Source organism: Solanum stenotomum, chromosome 2 (genome assembly GCF_019186545.1).
Source record: "Solanum stenotomum isolate F172 chromosome 2, ASM1918654v1, whole genome shotgun sequence".
Lineage (NCBI taxonomy): Eukaryota > Viridiplantae > Streptophyta > Magnoliopsida > Solanales > Solanaceae > Solanum > Solanum stenotomum.
Window position 1 is genome coordinate 70,644,412 of NC_064283.1, and position 18,236 is coordinate 70,662,647.

Below are 18,236 nucleotides of genomic sequence, written 5' to 3' on the forward strand. Positions count from 1 at the left end.
TCGTCATAAGATGCATGCCAACTGGCATCAGTACATTGAATGTACGAGTATGCGAGCTGGAAAGCTAAACCACAACTTAAGCTTGAAAGGAGTACAAGAGAACACTTACCTTGGCTCTATTCAACTCATGAATAACTGAACTCAATATATAAAGCAATAAGACATATGCAAATATATAAAGCTTGTAAAACTCTTAAAACATGACGTAAAAATCATATTTATAATATCATGAAAATACCATGCTTCCTCTCAAAGTCTACTTGTGCAATGCATGAATGAAGTCCCATACCCCCATCCACACTAAGCAGAACTCCTCGAGGAACCATGCAATTTCTACTGTGGGAGTTTCTCTAATCGACAAACCACCACTATGAATCTGAGTGGTGATACAACGTTTTACCTCACGTTGCCCGAGGACCATCCTATATCTTGCCGTGATATAGGAAGCTAACNCTGTGGGAGTTTCTTTAACCGACAAACCACCACTATGAATCTGAGTGGTGATACAACGTTTTACCTCACGTTGCCCGAGGACCATCCTATATCTTGCCGTGATATAGGAAGCTAACTTTACTAAGTGGATCCACTAGCTTAACTTTATGGATTAATCTAAAAAGTATGACCCATTAACTCCCATGTTGACTACATGGTTCTTATGGAGAGTTGAGTTAATATGAACTCGTGTCCCCAATTCGGTGCTTGATACTACTCCCAAAAATACTTTAGCTCATAAGTGTTTTAAACATATCCTTCTTTAGTTGAGATAATTACTCAAAATCTAACCCAAAGGCGCACTTGGAAATGATGTTCCTTTTTCTTGAAAACTAGCCCAAAGGCTCTTTTGGAAATCATAGTCCCTGTCTTACTCAAATGTAAAAACATTTAGAAACTTCTTTGGGAATACATAGTTCCCTAATAGCTTTTGAGAAATGAACTCAACTTACACTCTTGACTTAACTTGAGTCTTGAGACTCTTTACTTAGCTTGAAACTCTAAGCTCTTTGCTTGACTTGAAACTTGAGTCTAAAAATGAAGTTAAAACGTTGAATAAAGATTCTTGAACAACTTTAAAACTTGCTTAACTTCTAAGCTTAACTCTTAACTTCACTTAACTTCTAACTTCACTTGACTTCTAACTAACTCTCCTTGAATTGAAATTTTGGATTCAAGGTGTTTGATCACATGTTACGGATGAGTTCTTGACTTTTAGAAGTACCTTGGAGTGTTGGAAACAACTAGGAAACATAGGTACAATACCTAGGAACATGCATAAGAAAGTGGGGGATAAAAGAGAAGTCTTGGCGTCCTTGGCACTCTGCAAGGCACAGAGCGCCAGCCCTAAAACTTCAGAGGTGAGTTTGGGGCGCTCTGGCAGGCGCATCGCGCCAGGCCCCTAACCCAGAAATTTCAGCAAGTTCATTTTCTCGTTTTCTCACCCTATTTCGCCTAAAATCGAATGGTTTCTTCCCCAATCACTTAGAATCATTAAAAACCCTCAATATACACTAGATTCAACTCATAATTCCATTCGGGAACATGCACCAAACCAACAACAAACTTCAACAACACAACCACAACATCAACAACACAACCCAACAACTTCAACAACATATCTAATCTTTTCTCAAATTAATAAAATGAGTTTGATGTATGGGGGAAAGGATCAATCCACACTAAGAACTCACATACCTAGATAGGGATCACCCCCGACGATATCCACGACGATCTTTGACGGAAACTTGTTGATCTCCTCTTTCTTTTCTTCTTCTTCTCCTTCTTCTCTTTCTTTTCCTCTTCTTCACTCAAGAACCCTAACTATTTCTCTTTTAAAATGGGACAAAATGATCCAAAGATCAGCCTAACACAACAATATAATCCCAAAAGAAATGGCTAGGGAAAAGACCAAAATGCCCTTAAAATTTCTGGACGGATTCCCTTCCAACTGCCAAACTTTCAATGGCCATAACTCGCTCATACGAACTCGGAATCGAGCAAACTCAGTGGCGTTGGAAAGATCATTCCACAAGCTTCGCAACCATAACTGGAACTACTCCTAACTCATTCTGAGATAGGAGTTACGACTGCTCAAAGTTGGCCAAAAATTCACTGATTTCCACACTTTGCCAAATTTTCCAATTTTTTTTGAATTCCTTCCAAAAATGACTATTTTCGATTTTAAGCCTCTTCATAGATATTTCAAATTACCGGATGCTACAATATCTCCCCCTTTGGAACATTCGTCCTCGAATGAGGTTACTCTTACAAAGCTAAGGGTGTAACATCAACTCAACACCCAACAAACAACCATGCAAACACAACAACAACCACAACATGCTCATTATAATTAAAAGAGCACTAAGAAAGAAATTAGTACCTTAATCTGCATTTCCTCCGGATTCAAAGAGATGTGGATATCTTTTTTTCATGTCCTCTTCGGCTTCCCAAGTAGCTCCCTTAACAAATTAGTTCCTCCAAAGGACCTTGATTGAGGCTACATCTTTCGTTCTCAACCTACGAACTTGACTATCTAAAATTTGAACAGGCACCTCCTCATAAGATAAGTTATCCTTGATACTAATACTTTCAGTTGGTAGGATCAATGAAGGATCGCCTATGCACTTCTTCAACATGGAGATGTGAAATACCGGATGAACCGCTGCTAGTTCCTGTGGTAACTCCAACTCATAAGCAACGCTACCAATCCTCTTAGCTATTCGGTAAGGTCCAATATATTGGGGACTAAGTTTCCCTTTCTTACCAAACCTCATACCCCCTTTATGGGTGAAACCTTCAAATAAACCCAATCATCTATTTCAAACTCTAATGCCATTCTCCTAACATCAGTGTAGGATTTCTGGCGACTCTGTTCCCTTTTCAACCTCTCTTGAATCACTTTCACCTTCTCCATAGCTTGGTGAACTAAGTCTGGTCCTATCAACCCTGCTTCACCAACTTCAAACCATCCAATACGAGATCTACATATTCTCCCATAAAGAGCTTCGTATGGAGCCATCTGGATGCTAGAGTGATAATTGTTATTGTAGGCAAACTCAATGAGAGGTAGGTGATCATCCCAATTGCCTTTGTAATTGATCACACAAGCTCTCAACATATCTTCTAAAGTCTGAATAGTACGCTCGGCTTGCCCATCAGTCTGAGGATGAAAGGCAGTACTCAAGTTCACCTTTGAACCCAAGCCTTTCTGAAAAAATTTCCAGAATTGTGCAGTAAACTGTGCACCTCTATCTGAAATAATGGAGATTGGGACTCCATGAAGTCTCACTATCTCTTGAATATATAACTTGACATAATCTTCTGCTGAAATGGTAGTCTTTACCGGTAGAAAATGAGCTGACTTTGTCATTCTGTCGACAATCACCCAAATAGAATCATGTTTTCTGCGAGACCTTGATAACCCTGTGATGAAATCCATATTGATCATCTCCCACTTCCATTCCGGAAGTTCTATCCTCTGAGCTAAACCATCGGGCCTTTGGTGTTCAACTTTCATTTGTTGGCAATTTGGACACTTAGCAAGAAACTCTGCAATGCCCTTCTTCATGCCATTCCACCAATACACTTCTCTTAAGTCACGATACATCTTCGTGGAACCCGGATGAATGGAATATCTGGAGCTATGAGCTTCCTCCATAATNTCAAGTTCACCTTTGAACCCAAGCCTTTCTGAAAAAATTTCCAGAATTGTGCAGTAAACTGTGCACCTCTATCTGAAATAATGGAGATTGGGACTCCATGAAGTCCACTATCTCTTGAATATATAACTTGACATAATCTTCTGTTGAAATGGTAGTCTTTACCGGTAGAAAATGAGCTGACTTTGTCATTCTGTCGACAATCACCCAAATAGAATCATGTTGTCTGCGAGACCTTGGCAACCCTGTGATGAAATCCATATTGATCATCTCCCACTTCCATTCCGAAAGTTCTATCCTCTGAGCTAAACCATCGGGCCTTTGGTGTTCAACTTTCATTTGTTGGCAATTTGGACACTTAGCAAGAAACTCTGCAATGCCCTTCTTCATGCCATTCCACCAATACACTTCTCTTAAGTCACGATACATCTTCGTGGAACCCGGATGAATGGAATATCTGGAGCTATGAGCTTCCTCCATAATCCTCTCTTGGAGTCCATCTACTATAGGGACGCACAATCTACCTTGATATCTTAATACACCATCTCCCCCTTGTTCAAAAGCCAATACTCTTTGCTTTTGGACATTTGCCTTCAACTCAAGCAAAATGGGATCTTGCTCTTGCTTCTCTTTCACTTTTGACACTAGTGATGACTCGGCCTCATTCACCACCGCTATTCCTCCTTCTGCGGAATCTGAAAGTCTGACTCCCAGGCATGCCAGTTTGTGCACATCTTTTGCTAACTCTCTCCTTCTTTCTTCAATATGGGCGGTGCTACCCATAGACAACTTGCTCAAAGAATCAGCAACAATATTAGCCTTACCTGGGTGGTAAAGAATACTAAGGTCATAGTCCTTGAGTAATTCTAACCGCCTCCCCTGTCTGAGATTAAGCTCTTTCTGTGTAAGCACATTTGAAGGCTCTTGTGATCAGTGAATATGTCGACATGCACACCATACAAATAGTGACGCCATATTTTCAAAGCAAATACTACAGTAGCCAACTCTAAGTCATGGGTTGGGTAATTCTTCTCATGAACTTTCAACTGTCTAGAGGCATAAGCTATAACCTTGCCATTCTGCATTAAGACACAACCCAAACCAATTCTAGATGCATCACAATACACCACAAGAACTTGAGTACCTTCTGGTAACGTCAATACTGGAGTTGTAATTAGTCTCTTTTTCAATTCCTGAAAGCTTTTCTCACAAGCTTCCGACCATTGAAATTTTACTGCCTTCTGAGTCAAGTTCATCAAAGGAGATGCAATAAACGAGAACCCCTCTACAAACCTCCTATAACAGTTAGCTAATCCTAAGAAACTCCTAATTTCAGTTGGAGATGTGGGTTTAGGCCAATTCTGCACTACCTCAATTTTCCGAGTATCAACTTTAATTCCATCACTGGACACAATGTGGCCTAGGAATGCCACAGACTTATGCCAAAACTCACACTTAGAGAACTTGGCATACAACTCCTTATCTTTCAAAGTCTGAAGAACTATTCTGAGATGACTAGCATGATCTTCTTCATTCCTTGAATAGATTAGTATGTCATCAATAAAGACAATAACAAACATATCTAAATAAGGTTTGAAGACTCTATTCCTCAAGTCCATGAAAGCTGTCGGTGCATTGGTCAAACCAAAAGACATGACCAAAAACTCGTAATGACCATATCTAGTCCTGAATGCTGTCTTTGGAATATCACATTCCCTCACTCTTAACTGGTGATAGCCTGATCTGAGGTCAATCTTCGAAAAACAAGTGGCACCCTGAAGCTGATCGAAAAGATCATCAATCCTCGAAAGAGGGTACTTATTCTTGATGGTAATCTTATTCAACTGGCGGTAATCTATACACATCCTAAGGGAACCATCTTTCTTTCTCACAAACAAGACCGGAGCACCCCAAGGTGAAACACTTGGTCGAATGAAACCCTTTTCTAGGAGATCTTTCAACTGCTCTTTCAACTCTTTCAATTCTGCTGGTGCCATTCTATATGGCGGAATAGAGATAGGACGAGTATCTGGAATGAGATCTATACCGAAATCTATCTCTCTCTCAGGAGGAATTCCGGGTAGATCATCAGGAAAAGCTTCTGGAAACTCTCTTACTATAGGAACTGACTGGAAATGAGGTATCTCAACACTAGAATCATGAACTCGNGAAACGACCCTTAGGCACTGCTGAACTACTACTCCACTCTAAGACTGGCTCACTCGAAAACTGAAACTTGACCACTCGAGTTCTACTTAACTCGCAACTGTCCCGCCACAGCGAGACCCAACCTGTCATAGCGTCCCTACCCTAGCGGAACTAACTTCTTTCTGGCGGCTTGCACGGAGACAGAAGCTCGGAATTTAAGTTCCAAGCTCCCATTTCACAACACACCTTCAAACCTGGATGTTTAAAAACAACCCTTCTATGCCAAGATCAGTTTTGGGAGTTACTCACCAATATTAGAAAACCACAACCTTATATATTTGCAAGTCGTAAATACTATACAAAATTCGCTTAACCAACAATCTTATTATATAGTTTCATCCCATCACAATCCATGACGAACTCTTATTACCATTATGCTCAGTTAACCCTGACTATTACTACGAAGTGAACCTTTTCATCGACATGACACCTCAAACTCAAGTATACTCATCAAATTCAAAAGACTAACCCAATTTTATACGCACTTTTTTAGTAAAATCTTCAATTTCCTTTACCCAAGTATACTCAATGGGACTTTCTTTATCCATAAGCTTGTCATTCTGGTATCAATCCACTCCTTTATAGCTTAAGATAAAATCACTAGTCCTCATACTACCATCCTTCTTCTTAACAAACAAAACAGAAGCACCCCATAGAGAAGCACTAGAACGGATGAAACATTTATCATGAAGCTCCTAGATTTGAGCTTTAAGCTCTCTCAATTCTACCGGAGCCATGCGATAAGGAGGAATGGAGATGGGGGCGAGTGTCAGGTTCCAAGTAAATACAAAAATTTATAACTCCATCCGGAGGCATACCAGGCAAATCGGTAGGAAACACTTCCTTGAATTCAGATACTACAGGAATAAACTCAATAGAAGGAGGCTCAACATCAATCTCCCGAATATGAGCCAAATATGCCAAATACCCCTGCCTCACCATTTTCCTAACCCGCATGAAAGATATGACCTTAGATGGCTTAGGCGTGTACACCCCTTCCTACTCCAACTTTTCCCTACCTGGTATCTCTAGAGTCACAGACTTAGCATTACAATTAAGCACAACATAATAGGGGGACAACCAAGTTATGCCTAAGATTATATCGAAGTTAGTCATATCCAAAATAACCAAATCAGCCCAAGTTTGAAAACCCATATACAGAACAAGACAAGCACAATATACATGGGTGACTATGACTGACTTTCCAACTGGGGTAGAAGCTTGGATGGGGGCACCAAGCACATCATAAACCGCATTAAATCCCAAGGGAAACTAAACTGGCACGTATGTGTAACATCCGATAATTTAAAATGAATATGAAGAAGCTTGAATTTGGAAATAGTCATTTTTTTGAAAACTTTAAAATCTGGAAATTTGGCAGTCCAGAATCTGGAAATTTGGCTAAGTTCAAAAATCTGGAAATTTGGCTAAGTGTGGAAATCAATGATTTTTGGCCAACTTTGAGCAGTCGTAACTCCTAGCTCAGGATGATTTAGGAGTAGTTCCAGTTATGGTTTCGAAGCTTGTGGAATGATCTTTCCAACGCCACCAAGTTTGCTCAATTCCGAGTTTTTATGAGCGAGTTATGCCCTTTGAAAGTTGGGGCAGTTGGCAAGGAGTCCGTCCGGAAATTTAAGGGCATTTTAGTCTTTTCACAAATCATTTCTTTTGAGGTTATATTGTTGTATTAGGCTGATCTTTGGATCATTTTGTCCCATTTTGAAAGAGAAAGAGTTAGGGTTCTTGAGAGTGAAGAAGAGAAGAAGAAGAGAAGAAGGAGAAGAAAGAGGAGATCAACAAGATTCGTTAAGATCATTGTGGATTTTCGTCGGGGGTGATCCCTATCAAGGTATGTGAGTTCTTTGTGTGGGTTGATCCTTTCCCCCACTCACCAAGCTCATGTTTATGGTTTGAGAAAAGATTGGATTTGTTGTTGAAGTTGTTAGTTGTTGTTGATGTTGTTAGTTGTGTTGTTGAAATTATTGTTGGTTGTGGGACAGGATTGGGCTGTGTATTTGAGTTGTGATCTATTGTATGTTGAGAGATTGATGATCCTTAGTGTTGGTTGGTTCATACCCCCACACACCAACTCGTTTTTAATCCCAAGAAAAGATTTATTGGTTGTTGAAGTTGTAGTGGTGTTGTGTTGAAGTTCTTGCTGGTTTAGCACAGATTTCCGGCTGTGATTTTTGAGTTGAATCTATTGTATAATAAGGGTCTTTATGATTCTAAGTGTTGCTGCTGAAACCTTTAGGTTGAGAAGGTTTAGAATTGGAAAGAAACAAGGGGAAAAAGTCGGATTTTTGGGGAAAAAGGGGCTGGGCTGTCGCACCTCTCCTAGTGCCAAGGACACCAATCCTTCCCTTTCATTCACCATTTTTTTCATACATGTTCCTAGGTATTATACCTATGTTTCCTAGTTGTTTCCAACACTCCAAGGTACTTCTAAAAGTCAAGTACAGCTACAATTCAAGTGAAGTTGTTTTGTAATATTGCATTGCATCGAGTTATTCTTTTGAGGTTTCCGCTGAGTTAAGAGTCAAGCCAAGGGTTCGCTTGGGGCCAGAAATGGTCTCTGGGTGCCGGTCCCACCCAGGGTGTAGGCTCGGGGCGTGAAAGTATGAATAAGTAGAACCCGAATCAAGCAAAATAGTATTCATTCACTCACAGATAAGAATAACACATGTGATCACTGCATCAGACACCTCAGCTTCGATATTGCCCGAAAAGGCATAAAATTGAGCCATGTCATCTTGACGGGCAACCTCCTTTGCCTGAAGACATTGATCCCTTACCTGCAATACCATTTCTCCGGCCTTCACGGCCTCGCTGATTTCCTCCTCATATGCCCAGGTTCTCTACAATAGTAACACACATAATAACTCAATCAAGTAAGCAATGCTGCTATTGTAGTAGTTGTATCATGACCCACTTTGATATACACTCAATCTAGGAAATTGTAGTAGAAATTCAAACCTCAACTATCACAACATAATTTCATCATTTATTAAGCAACCCATACATGTTATGCCAACAATACTAAATATATTTTCCAATGTAGTGGTGTTCATTATCTAGCCTTCCCTTTCAAAACTCCTTGAATGTTGTCACCTTGGCAAAGTCTTCTGACTTCACCCCCTTCTACCTCCATCACAAAATCAACCACTTCCTGAAAATATTTCTCTAAAGCAGCCACCTATAATCTGCAAATCTGCAAATCTGACCTTAATCCCTTCACAAAACGACCAATTTACTCATCTAGACTGAAGCAAAGTGGAGTACCATATTTGGATAAAACACAAACTTTTGCCTTATAAAGGTTGCAACAAATATATTATGTTGTTGTATATTCAGGAACTCATCTCTCCTCATATCCCTCAAAGTTTCGGGTATATAATTCTCCATACAGAAAGTTATAAAATGTTTCCCAAGTCATGAGTAGTGCATTTACTAGTCGGCACTCAACATGAGATCACCACCATATTTTGGTGTCTCCATTTAACTGGTATATCATAAACTCAATGCCAAATCGCTACCGTATCCATCTTATGGAGCAAACCATGACAATCAACAAGAAAATCGTAAGAATGTTTAGATTCAGTACCCTGAAGAATGAAGGTTTCAACCTTAAGAACATAATAAAAACCTCATGTTTGTCACTAGTCATTACATGCCCACATTGAATCGGGGAAACATGCTTATTTGGAAGGACACATCCTCTCTTGCTAGTGTTGGTGTTACCACTTATAATGCTCTAGTTCTAACCATAGAGTGAAGGAGGAAAGATACCAATTTATATCACCTAGATATCAATTGAATTCAAGTAATAGCACAAAGAAAGAAAGGAATAAGTTTTCTTAAAGTCCTATAGCCTCTCGAAGAAAAGTACAGACGTCTCCATACCGTTTCGCAAGACTCTACTAGATTCATTTTGGTACAATGCGATCAACGAACCTAGGGCTCTGATACCAACTATGTCACGATCTGAACCGCCATGATTGGCACCCACACTAACCCTCCGGTGGGAGAACCATTATTGCAACCCAACTAAGCAACGTAACGAAAACTAGAACATTAAAAGATACGAAAGCAGGTTTTAATGACTACTAAAATATGGAGTTCCCATAAACTCCGAAAGTTTAACAAATCAACTAACATAACTATTGCAGAAATTCAATCCCTAGAACCTGAAAGTCATTGTACTAAAACTCTGTAAACCAACAAATCTAAGGAAAATAGGTGCAACCCCTAAACTAACATAAGATAAGTCTAACTAAACAATCTGAGTCCAAAAATAGTGGATTAAATAAGGAAGAATCCTTGGTAGCTTGGAAGAACTGGCTCACTCTTGAATCCGGTCTTCAATCAATGATCCCCTAGCTGAGTTCTATCAATGGCCTCCTGAATATGTCTTGTACTCAACAAAGAACGAGCAAGTGCGGTATCAGTACACAACTACCGTGTACTGGTAAGATAACACAGCCACCCCAATAAGCGAAACATAGGCAAGAAATTACAACACAGTAAACACACATATACAGAATACATAGATCAATTATCATTTCAGGAGTAACATACAGTTTCCAATATCAACGACAAGTTGAAATGAATGTAATAATCATAGTGGCCCTCTCATGGAACCCACACCCAAACTGTTAGTGTGTTGGAACGTGACACTCGATCCAATATATGCGTCGAAACGTACACCCGATCCAATGTATGTATCAGAATGTGACACTCGATTCAAGATAAGTGTCAAAATGTGACACCCGATCCAGTTAACACAATCACACCCATAATAAACAACTCTCATAGTCATCCAATCAAGTATTGGTTTCATGGCATGTAATTGTTCATATATACTTATTTGCATTAGATTTGATTGGCATTCCCTTATTCGGATACACGTATGCATACAATGAAGCAATTAACTAGCATATATCACACTTGCAGGAAATCAAGCAATCACCTACCTCGAAACTAATCTTGAATCCTCCTAAGACACTTGAGCCTTCCCTTTCTAGATTCTTTCCGCTTGTTCTTGGTCTAAAAACAGTTAAGTAATGCAAGGATCAATAAACAAGGCCTAATTTACCTAGATAATAATCAAACTATCTATCCTAGGCCAAACCCAAGATCCCAATACTCAATTAGGGATTTTTCCACCATCAACTTTAGGCCAAAACTCTCCCCCAATGATAATTACTCAAGATTCTAAGTTCTAAGAATCGAATTACAGATTGGGGGAGTAATTATCTTACCTTTAGCGCTAGAAATCATGGAAAATTGTTAAGAACTACTCTGGTTCGCCTCCTAGCTCTCAAGAACGAAGTTTTGTAGAAAATAACGATTTTGGGGTTTTTCCCTGACTTAACTCGCGACTGTCCCGCCACAGCGGGACCCAACCCGCCACAGCGGCCTCGCCCTGGCGGAACTAACCCCGATCTGGCGGTTTGCACGGAGACAAAAACATGGAATTTGAGTTCTAAGATCCCATTACACAACACACCTTCTAACCTGGATGTTCAAAAACTACCATTCCATGCCAAGATCAGTTTCGAGAGTTCTACTCGCCCGAATTCGATTTCATAAAGTTGTACAGGCTCCTTAACGTCTAGGCTATCCACTCATGTGATCAAATTCATAATCAAACCCTCCCGTCTATTACCAGATTTTCCTAGACCTCACATGACTTAGATTTCGTCCAAGTTTGGCCTAGGTTACAAATTTTCAAGTCACTACTCAAAAGTTTTCTGACCCAAATTCTTTCCCCATTGGGTTTTCCATAACGACAGGAACAAGTCGTTACATATATAGTATTAGCACTGGCATGGACAAGATCCCCTCTCCAATTCTAATACAAAACATGTCTATAATTAATCTCAACATAAAATTTGTCAAAGAGATATAATGTTTGGTTGGCCATATGAGAAAAAATAATTCATGCATTACTAATACAGGAGTTCCTGGTGTCATATTAAGTTAAAATGTAGTGTAAAATGTACTCGTATAACAATTTCATTATTAAACACCAGCATAACAACTCTTATATTAGTAATTCTGTAATATTTTTTAATATTATTCACAACATATATAAGCTAATATACTCACTGCATAGTTATTTTTATGAGATAATCGGCCCCTAATAATAGATCAGCAAGTTCTTATAGATCAAAATATGAACATAATTCTGATGATTTCTTGATCTTTACTTAAGGATCCAATAGAAAATATGCAAACGGTTTTCTTCTCATTTAATTGCACAGATTTATCTTCAAAAGGATCGTTCTTTAATTTTTTTCTTTTATGAGTTGATTATTAATTTTTGCCCCTATCTCTAAAGTGGCTTATGCACTTCACTTGTTACCACAAAACGACGAAGCCAGGAGCGGAAGGAGGGACTTGAACCCTCAACCTCTTAAAAAAAGAACTTACGCCTAGCGTGACATAAGTTCTTTAAGAACGCGAGACATAATTTATGAGATATTATAATCCCACTAAAAAATTATTTGTTTGGAAAAAGAGAAAATTACTCTTTTCTATGAGGACCCAATTCTCATTTTCTAGGTAGTTACTTCATACAAGTTGGAAACTTAATTTGCCAACTTACGTAACACTTAAGCTTTATTCGTTTGCACCTAATGAAGGTTTGATATGGAATAATTCAGATATTAGATTATTAGTGCATTTATATTCATTAAGATTTAAATACTTCCGAATAGGTTTTAATCATAAAGATCTAGAACAAAGTTTCAATATCATTAAAATATATTTTTATATGAATAGTATCCATCATCACTCTATCCACAATCACCAGTCACCACCACTACGCACCTTTGTCGCCGCAACCACCACCATCATGACTTGATTTCGACTTATAAAATCATAAAACTAAAGATGACCAACTTATGACTTGATTTCGACTTATAAGCACTTGACTTAAAAACACTTTTGGTATTTACTAAATGTATGACAATCTTTAAAAAATGCTTATGAACAAAATAATTATGTGTAATTACATAGACATGCCTAATTATGTATAGGTAGAAAAAAGTAAAAAATTTATTATAATCTAGAGCCTAGAAATATTGGCATTGCCTAACTATAAAAGGACATAGGATCTCATGTAATGATGAACCACACACTTGTTATTATAACATTGTGATATATCATAGAAGAATAATGAGCCTCGAAGGAAAGTTGGTTTCTGAGATAAACATCAAGTGTGATGGAGATGTTTTTCATGAAGTATTTAGGCACAAACCATACCATATCTCCAACATGTCCCCTGATAAGATACAAAATGTGGATGTTCATGAAGGTGTATGGGGCACCGTTGGTTCTGTTAATTATTGGAATTTCATCCATGGTAAACCTTTATTATATTTGGTTTCAATATTTATATCTTTCGTGTCCTATCACAAAATGTTCAGTTCATATATTCTGCAATACCATTTTGTTGTGGTTTCAACACAAGTGTGGTGTCTCACTATGCACTCTTAGTTATTGAATTCTGAGTTGCAAAAGTCGAAGTTATTGCATGTTAGTTCAAAGACATTTATATTTTCTTCAACTTGCCTCTCACTCATCGTCTTTCATTTAACAAATGTTGAAAAATAATTCATTTTTTGTTTTTAGAGAATAAAATAATGCATAAAATATTTTCAATTTCTTGTGAGGACATATGTGAAAAAATGCACCAGAATTAAGAACCAAGAAATTATGCCTATGATCAAAACTTAGAGCACAAACTTTCCATACATAGTCACTATCATCAGAATTATTACCAGTATCAACAATATATANCCCTAATTACCAAGCTATATATGATACCAATTGTGTCGAAAATATCGTGGGTCACATAGTACACAATCACAAATAAAAAAAATAGAGAAGAAAAATAACACAAGGATTTAACAAGGTTCATCTAGGTCTAATCATTCAAGCAAAAGCAGAGAGAGTTTTCCACTATGAGAAAAAAAAATGAGTGTACAAATAAGTAGTCACAATCCTATAAGGAAAATGTTCTTCCATTCCTATAAGGACAACATAGTCCTTTTCCAAATCTATTAGGACAACAAATCTCTTAAATCAATAGATATTATGAGTTTCGTAAATAAATAAGAGAAAAAATCCAAGACATAACTAACAAATAACATATATATCTAGGAGACCATTTCCTCGAAAAAAAGTTTGACATCTAGCTCAAACCAAGTAATAATTAATATGTTTGTTAATTTAATCCAAGAAAATTTTGGATGCATTATGTATGACCCAACAATACTTTTATTGACTCAACCCGTTTTTAATCCGTTCAAATTCAAACCAACTCGCTCGATCATTTAAAAATGAAATTAATAGTATGAAATATTTACTATATTTGTCTTACAGATAGGAAAGAAGCGGTGGCAAAGGAGAAAGTCGAAGAAATAGATGAAGAAAAGAAGTTGATTAAAAAAAGGATAATTGAAGGTGATTTGTTGGAGGATTACAAATCATTTTACATCACTCTTCATGTTGAGACAAAGGGTGAAAACAATTTAGTTACTTGGATTATTGAATATGAAAAGAAGAATGCTAATGTGCCAGATCCACACACGTTCATGGAATTACTCCTCAATGTAACCAAAGATATTGAGAATCACCACATCAAGTGATACATAAATATTATACATTTGTTGAGACTCTTTGAAAATGTTGACAATTGTATGTCGAATTCTTTAAAAGTAGTGCATTTTGAAGAAATCGATATGAATACGGCAACATTTTTGAAAAGTTGAAGCAATGTATACCAAATGCTTGGATTTAAGCTGTTGTCTCAAAGTCTTGTAATAATGTGTGTTGTTATTAGCGGGTGTGCTTTGAAATGTCTACTATATATTTGTAGCAAAAATAAAACGAGTGGATATCTAATTTTTATAGATAAATAAAAATAAAAGTTGTTATTTGAATTGCATTATAGTTTTTCTTTTTCCTTTTTGTTTTCTCTCTGCTGAAAACCAATAGTATGTGCTTTTCTTTCAACTTTTCCATTTTATAAACACGGAATTTTATTTTTTCTATATATAAGTCATGATAACAAGTTAATAACAATATGCATAGAGAAAGGAATAAAATTATGGTTTAAAAGTAAATTGTTATGGGACTTTAAACCTTGAGAAGAAGTAAAGAAACTTTGTCTTGATGGCTAGGGCCGGAGCTAGGTGAGGCTGAAAGGTTCATTTGAAACCTCTTTCGTTACAATGTTTATGTATAGTTAAAATTATATTTTATTTATATACGGAAGATTCAGTTTATTGGCCATAATTTTAGAAATAATTTTAAATTAATATAATTACTCAAGCTAATGTGTTTAATATCAGCAGAGGTATTAGGAAAGTTGACTTTGGGAATAAGAGCAAGACAAATTTAGTGAGGATTAGTTTTGTTATTTTGTAATTTTAATCCATAGATTACTAATCCTCATAGTCTCCCACATTCTAACAAACAAATTGAAATGAATGAAAGTATTATTCATAAGGAAAAGAATAAGGAACAATCAATATTGTATTATAACTTTATGTTGATTTCTTATGAAGATTAAATCTTTTCAAATTCAAACCATAACATTATATAGTTTTAAACTGATCTTAAATTTCATGAGACATTTAAGTAATATATGTTGTATGTTCTTATAACATCCCGCCTTAGAAAGAGCTATATTTAGAAAGCGCTAAATTGGAAATAGCTAAATTAGAATTTTTTTCAAGTTATGCTAAGTTATGAATTTTGTGTCAACTTCAAATGACCATAACTTTCACTAGAGGATGAGTTAGGTGGCCCAAGAGATATCAACTGAAAAGGTCTTGGAATCCTCTTTGCAACGCCACCAAGTTTGCTAATTTTTGAGCTCGTATGAGGGAGATATGCCCATTTGAAGTTAGCCTGTCCAATTAAGGAAAGTCACCCGAATTAGTGAGGGGTATTTTGGTCTTTTCCTCACCCAATCAGATTAAAACGAATTTAGTATTATTTTTGGGGTCAAATCTGATTTTGGTCAGTTTGCATAAATCAAAATACGCTAGGGTTTTGAGAGGAGTTCAAGAAGAGGAGAAAAGAGAAAAGTCAAGGCGTTCTTCAAGATTTCTTGCAAATTCGAAGGTTGTTTAGCCAAGGGTTTGATACCTAAGAGGTATGTAAGGCTATCATAGTGTTGGACTAGTTCATCCTCACGCCCTACATCTACTTCAAATCAGTAAAAGAGAAATCTAGGATTTTATTCCTAGATTTGAATATTCTTGAGATAAGTTGTAACATCCCGTATCCGAAAAAGGGTAATAAACCAAAAATTCAGAACTTACAGGTGCCATCCACGAGGACCAACGACGGTCCGTAGGTTGAACAATAGACCGTAGGTGGGTCCGTGGATTGGCCATCCGAAAAGTTGCAAGGGCAGGAACCACGACTGGACCTACGTGTTGTAGGTGGGTCCACGATCCGTGGTCCAGAGGTCCATCGATTGGCCAAAAGTCTCTGCACTTAGTGACAGTTGGGCAGGACGAACCGTAGGTCCATCCATGGTCCGGTAATGGGTGGTCGTAGGTCGTCACTTGGCAGTTATTTTCAGAGTTAGTTGGGTCTTTTCCTAATTAATTAATTCCTATACTATGTTATTTTGCCTATATTTAGGACTCCTATATAATCCTTTTTACCCCCAAATTAAACTCATTTACTTCATTGTTCCAAATTCCCCAAAAGAAATCAAATCTCCTCTCAAATATTCTCTCTCTAGAAACTTGAAGAAGAACAAGAAGGATCCAACTAGGGTTTCAAGGCAAGGTTTCAATTCCTCCATTGAAGGCTAGCATTTGGACTTGAGGTATGGTAGTTTTCATCCATGAATCTCTTTCATTCATGGAGTCCCCAAATTCCTCTATTTCAAAAGGTAGAGTTCCCTAATTAGCTAGGATTTTCTTCAATTACCATGGGTTCCTTTAATTATTGATCTTAATGATTGAATTATGTTTTAACATGCATGAATTGATGATTTTCAATGCTTTCATGAGGTTTTCCGCTATGAACCCATGAACCCCCATATTTTTCCCAAATTGTGATCATATGGTGTGGGTTGTTGATTATAAAAGAGGAGTTTTACAAATTATTGGATAATGTGATGAAATAACATGAATTTATGATATAATCCCTATCTAATCCTTGATTTCTAGATTTTGTGATTGAAAGTAAGATTTGAATAGTGAAAGGGTAATGTATAAGTTTATGCATGAACTTATGAAATTTATGTAAAGGTTTAAGGGTGCTTTGAGAGTAAAGTGCCAAATGATGATGTTTTATGTTGTGATGTGAAAGGCTATTCTCATAAACACATAACTAGTATGATGTGAAAGGTTTTCTCACATAATATGGTGTAACATCCGACAATTTGAAGTGGCTTTCAAGAAGCTTGAAATTTGGAAATAGTCATTTTTTGAAAAAAAAAATAAAATGAAATGTTTAAAAATCTGGAAATTTGGCTAAGTATGGAAATCAATGAGTTTTGGCCATCTTTGAGTAGTCGTAACTCCTAGCTCAAGATGAGTTAGGAGTAGTTCCAGTACTGGTTGCGAAGCTCGTGGAGTGATCTTTCCAACGCCACCGAGTTTGCTTGATTTCGAGTTCGTATGAGGGAGTTACGCTCTTTAGAAGATGGGCAGTTGGAAGGGAAATTCGTCCGGAAATTCAAGAGCATTTTGGTCTTTTCCCAAATTCTTTCTCTTGAGGTTACATGGTGAGTTAGGCTGATTTTGGATCATTTCTTTTATCCCATTTTAAAGAGAGAGCTAGGGTTCTTGAGAGGAGAAGAAGAGGAGAAAGGAGATCAACAATTTTACGTCGTGGATTATCGTCGGGGGTGATCCCTAATAGGTATGTGAGTTTTTCGTGTGGGTTGATCCTTTCCATCACACACACTAAGTTTACTTTATGATTTGAGAAAAGATTGGGGTTTGTTGTTGAAGTGTTGAAGTTGTTAATTGTTGTTGATGTTGTTGGTAGTGTTGTTGAAGTTATTGTTCTTTGTGAGACATGATTGAGGTTGTATAATTAAGTTGAACCTATTGTATGTTGAGGAAATTATGATTCTAAGAGGTATGCCCCTTTCAAAGTTGAATCACCATCAATTCGCAGCAATTTCTGGGCTATCGATCCCCATCTACGGGCCTGACCTACGGACCGTAGATCGATTGACAGTCCGTACTGGTCAACCGTCGATCGGGACAGAAGTTGGGTTTTTGGGGCATCGATCTACGGTCACGATCTACGGTCCGTGACCTGACCTACGGACCGTAAGTCAGGACCGTAGGTCAACACTTAGACTTTTTTTTTATATAAATGAATTCT

At 37.4% G+C, this 18,236-nt stretch overlaps 2 protein-coding genes across 2 annotated transcripts in view; one reads left to right on the top strand and one right to left on the bottom strand.

Annotated features, from left to right (window-relative positions):
- The window catches only part of LOC125857196 (MLP-like protein 34), a 384,557-nt gene that overhangs the window by 74,001 nt on the left and 292,320 nt on the right, over positions 1-18,236 (bottom strand). The gene's annotated exons all lie outside the window — the stretch shown is intronic.
- LOC125857227 (kirola-like) lies at positions 13,002-14,812 on the top strand. Its single transcript, XM_049536922.1, has 2 exons — positions 13,002-13,230; positions 14,253-14,812. The coding sequence occupies exons 1-2, from the start codon at positions 13,044-13,046 to the stop codon at positions 14,516-14,518; spliced, it is 453 nt and encodes a 150-aa protein (XP_049392879.1). The 5' UTR covers positions 13,002-13,043; the 3' UTR covers positions 14,519-14,812.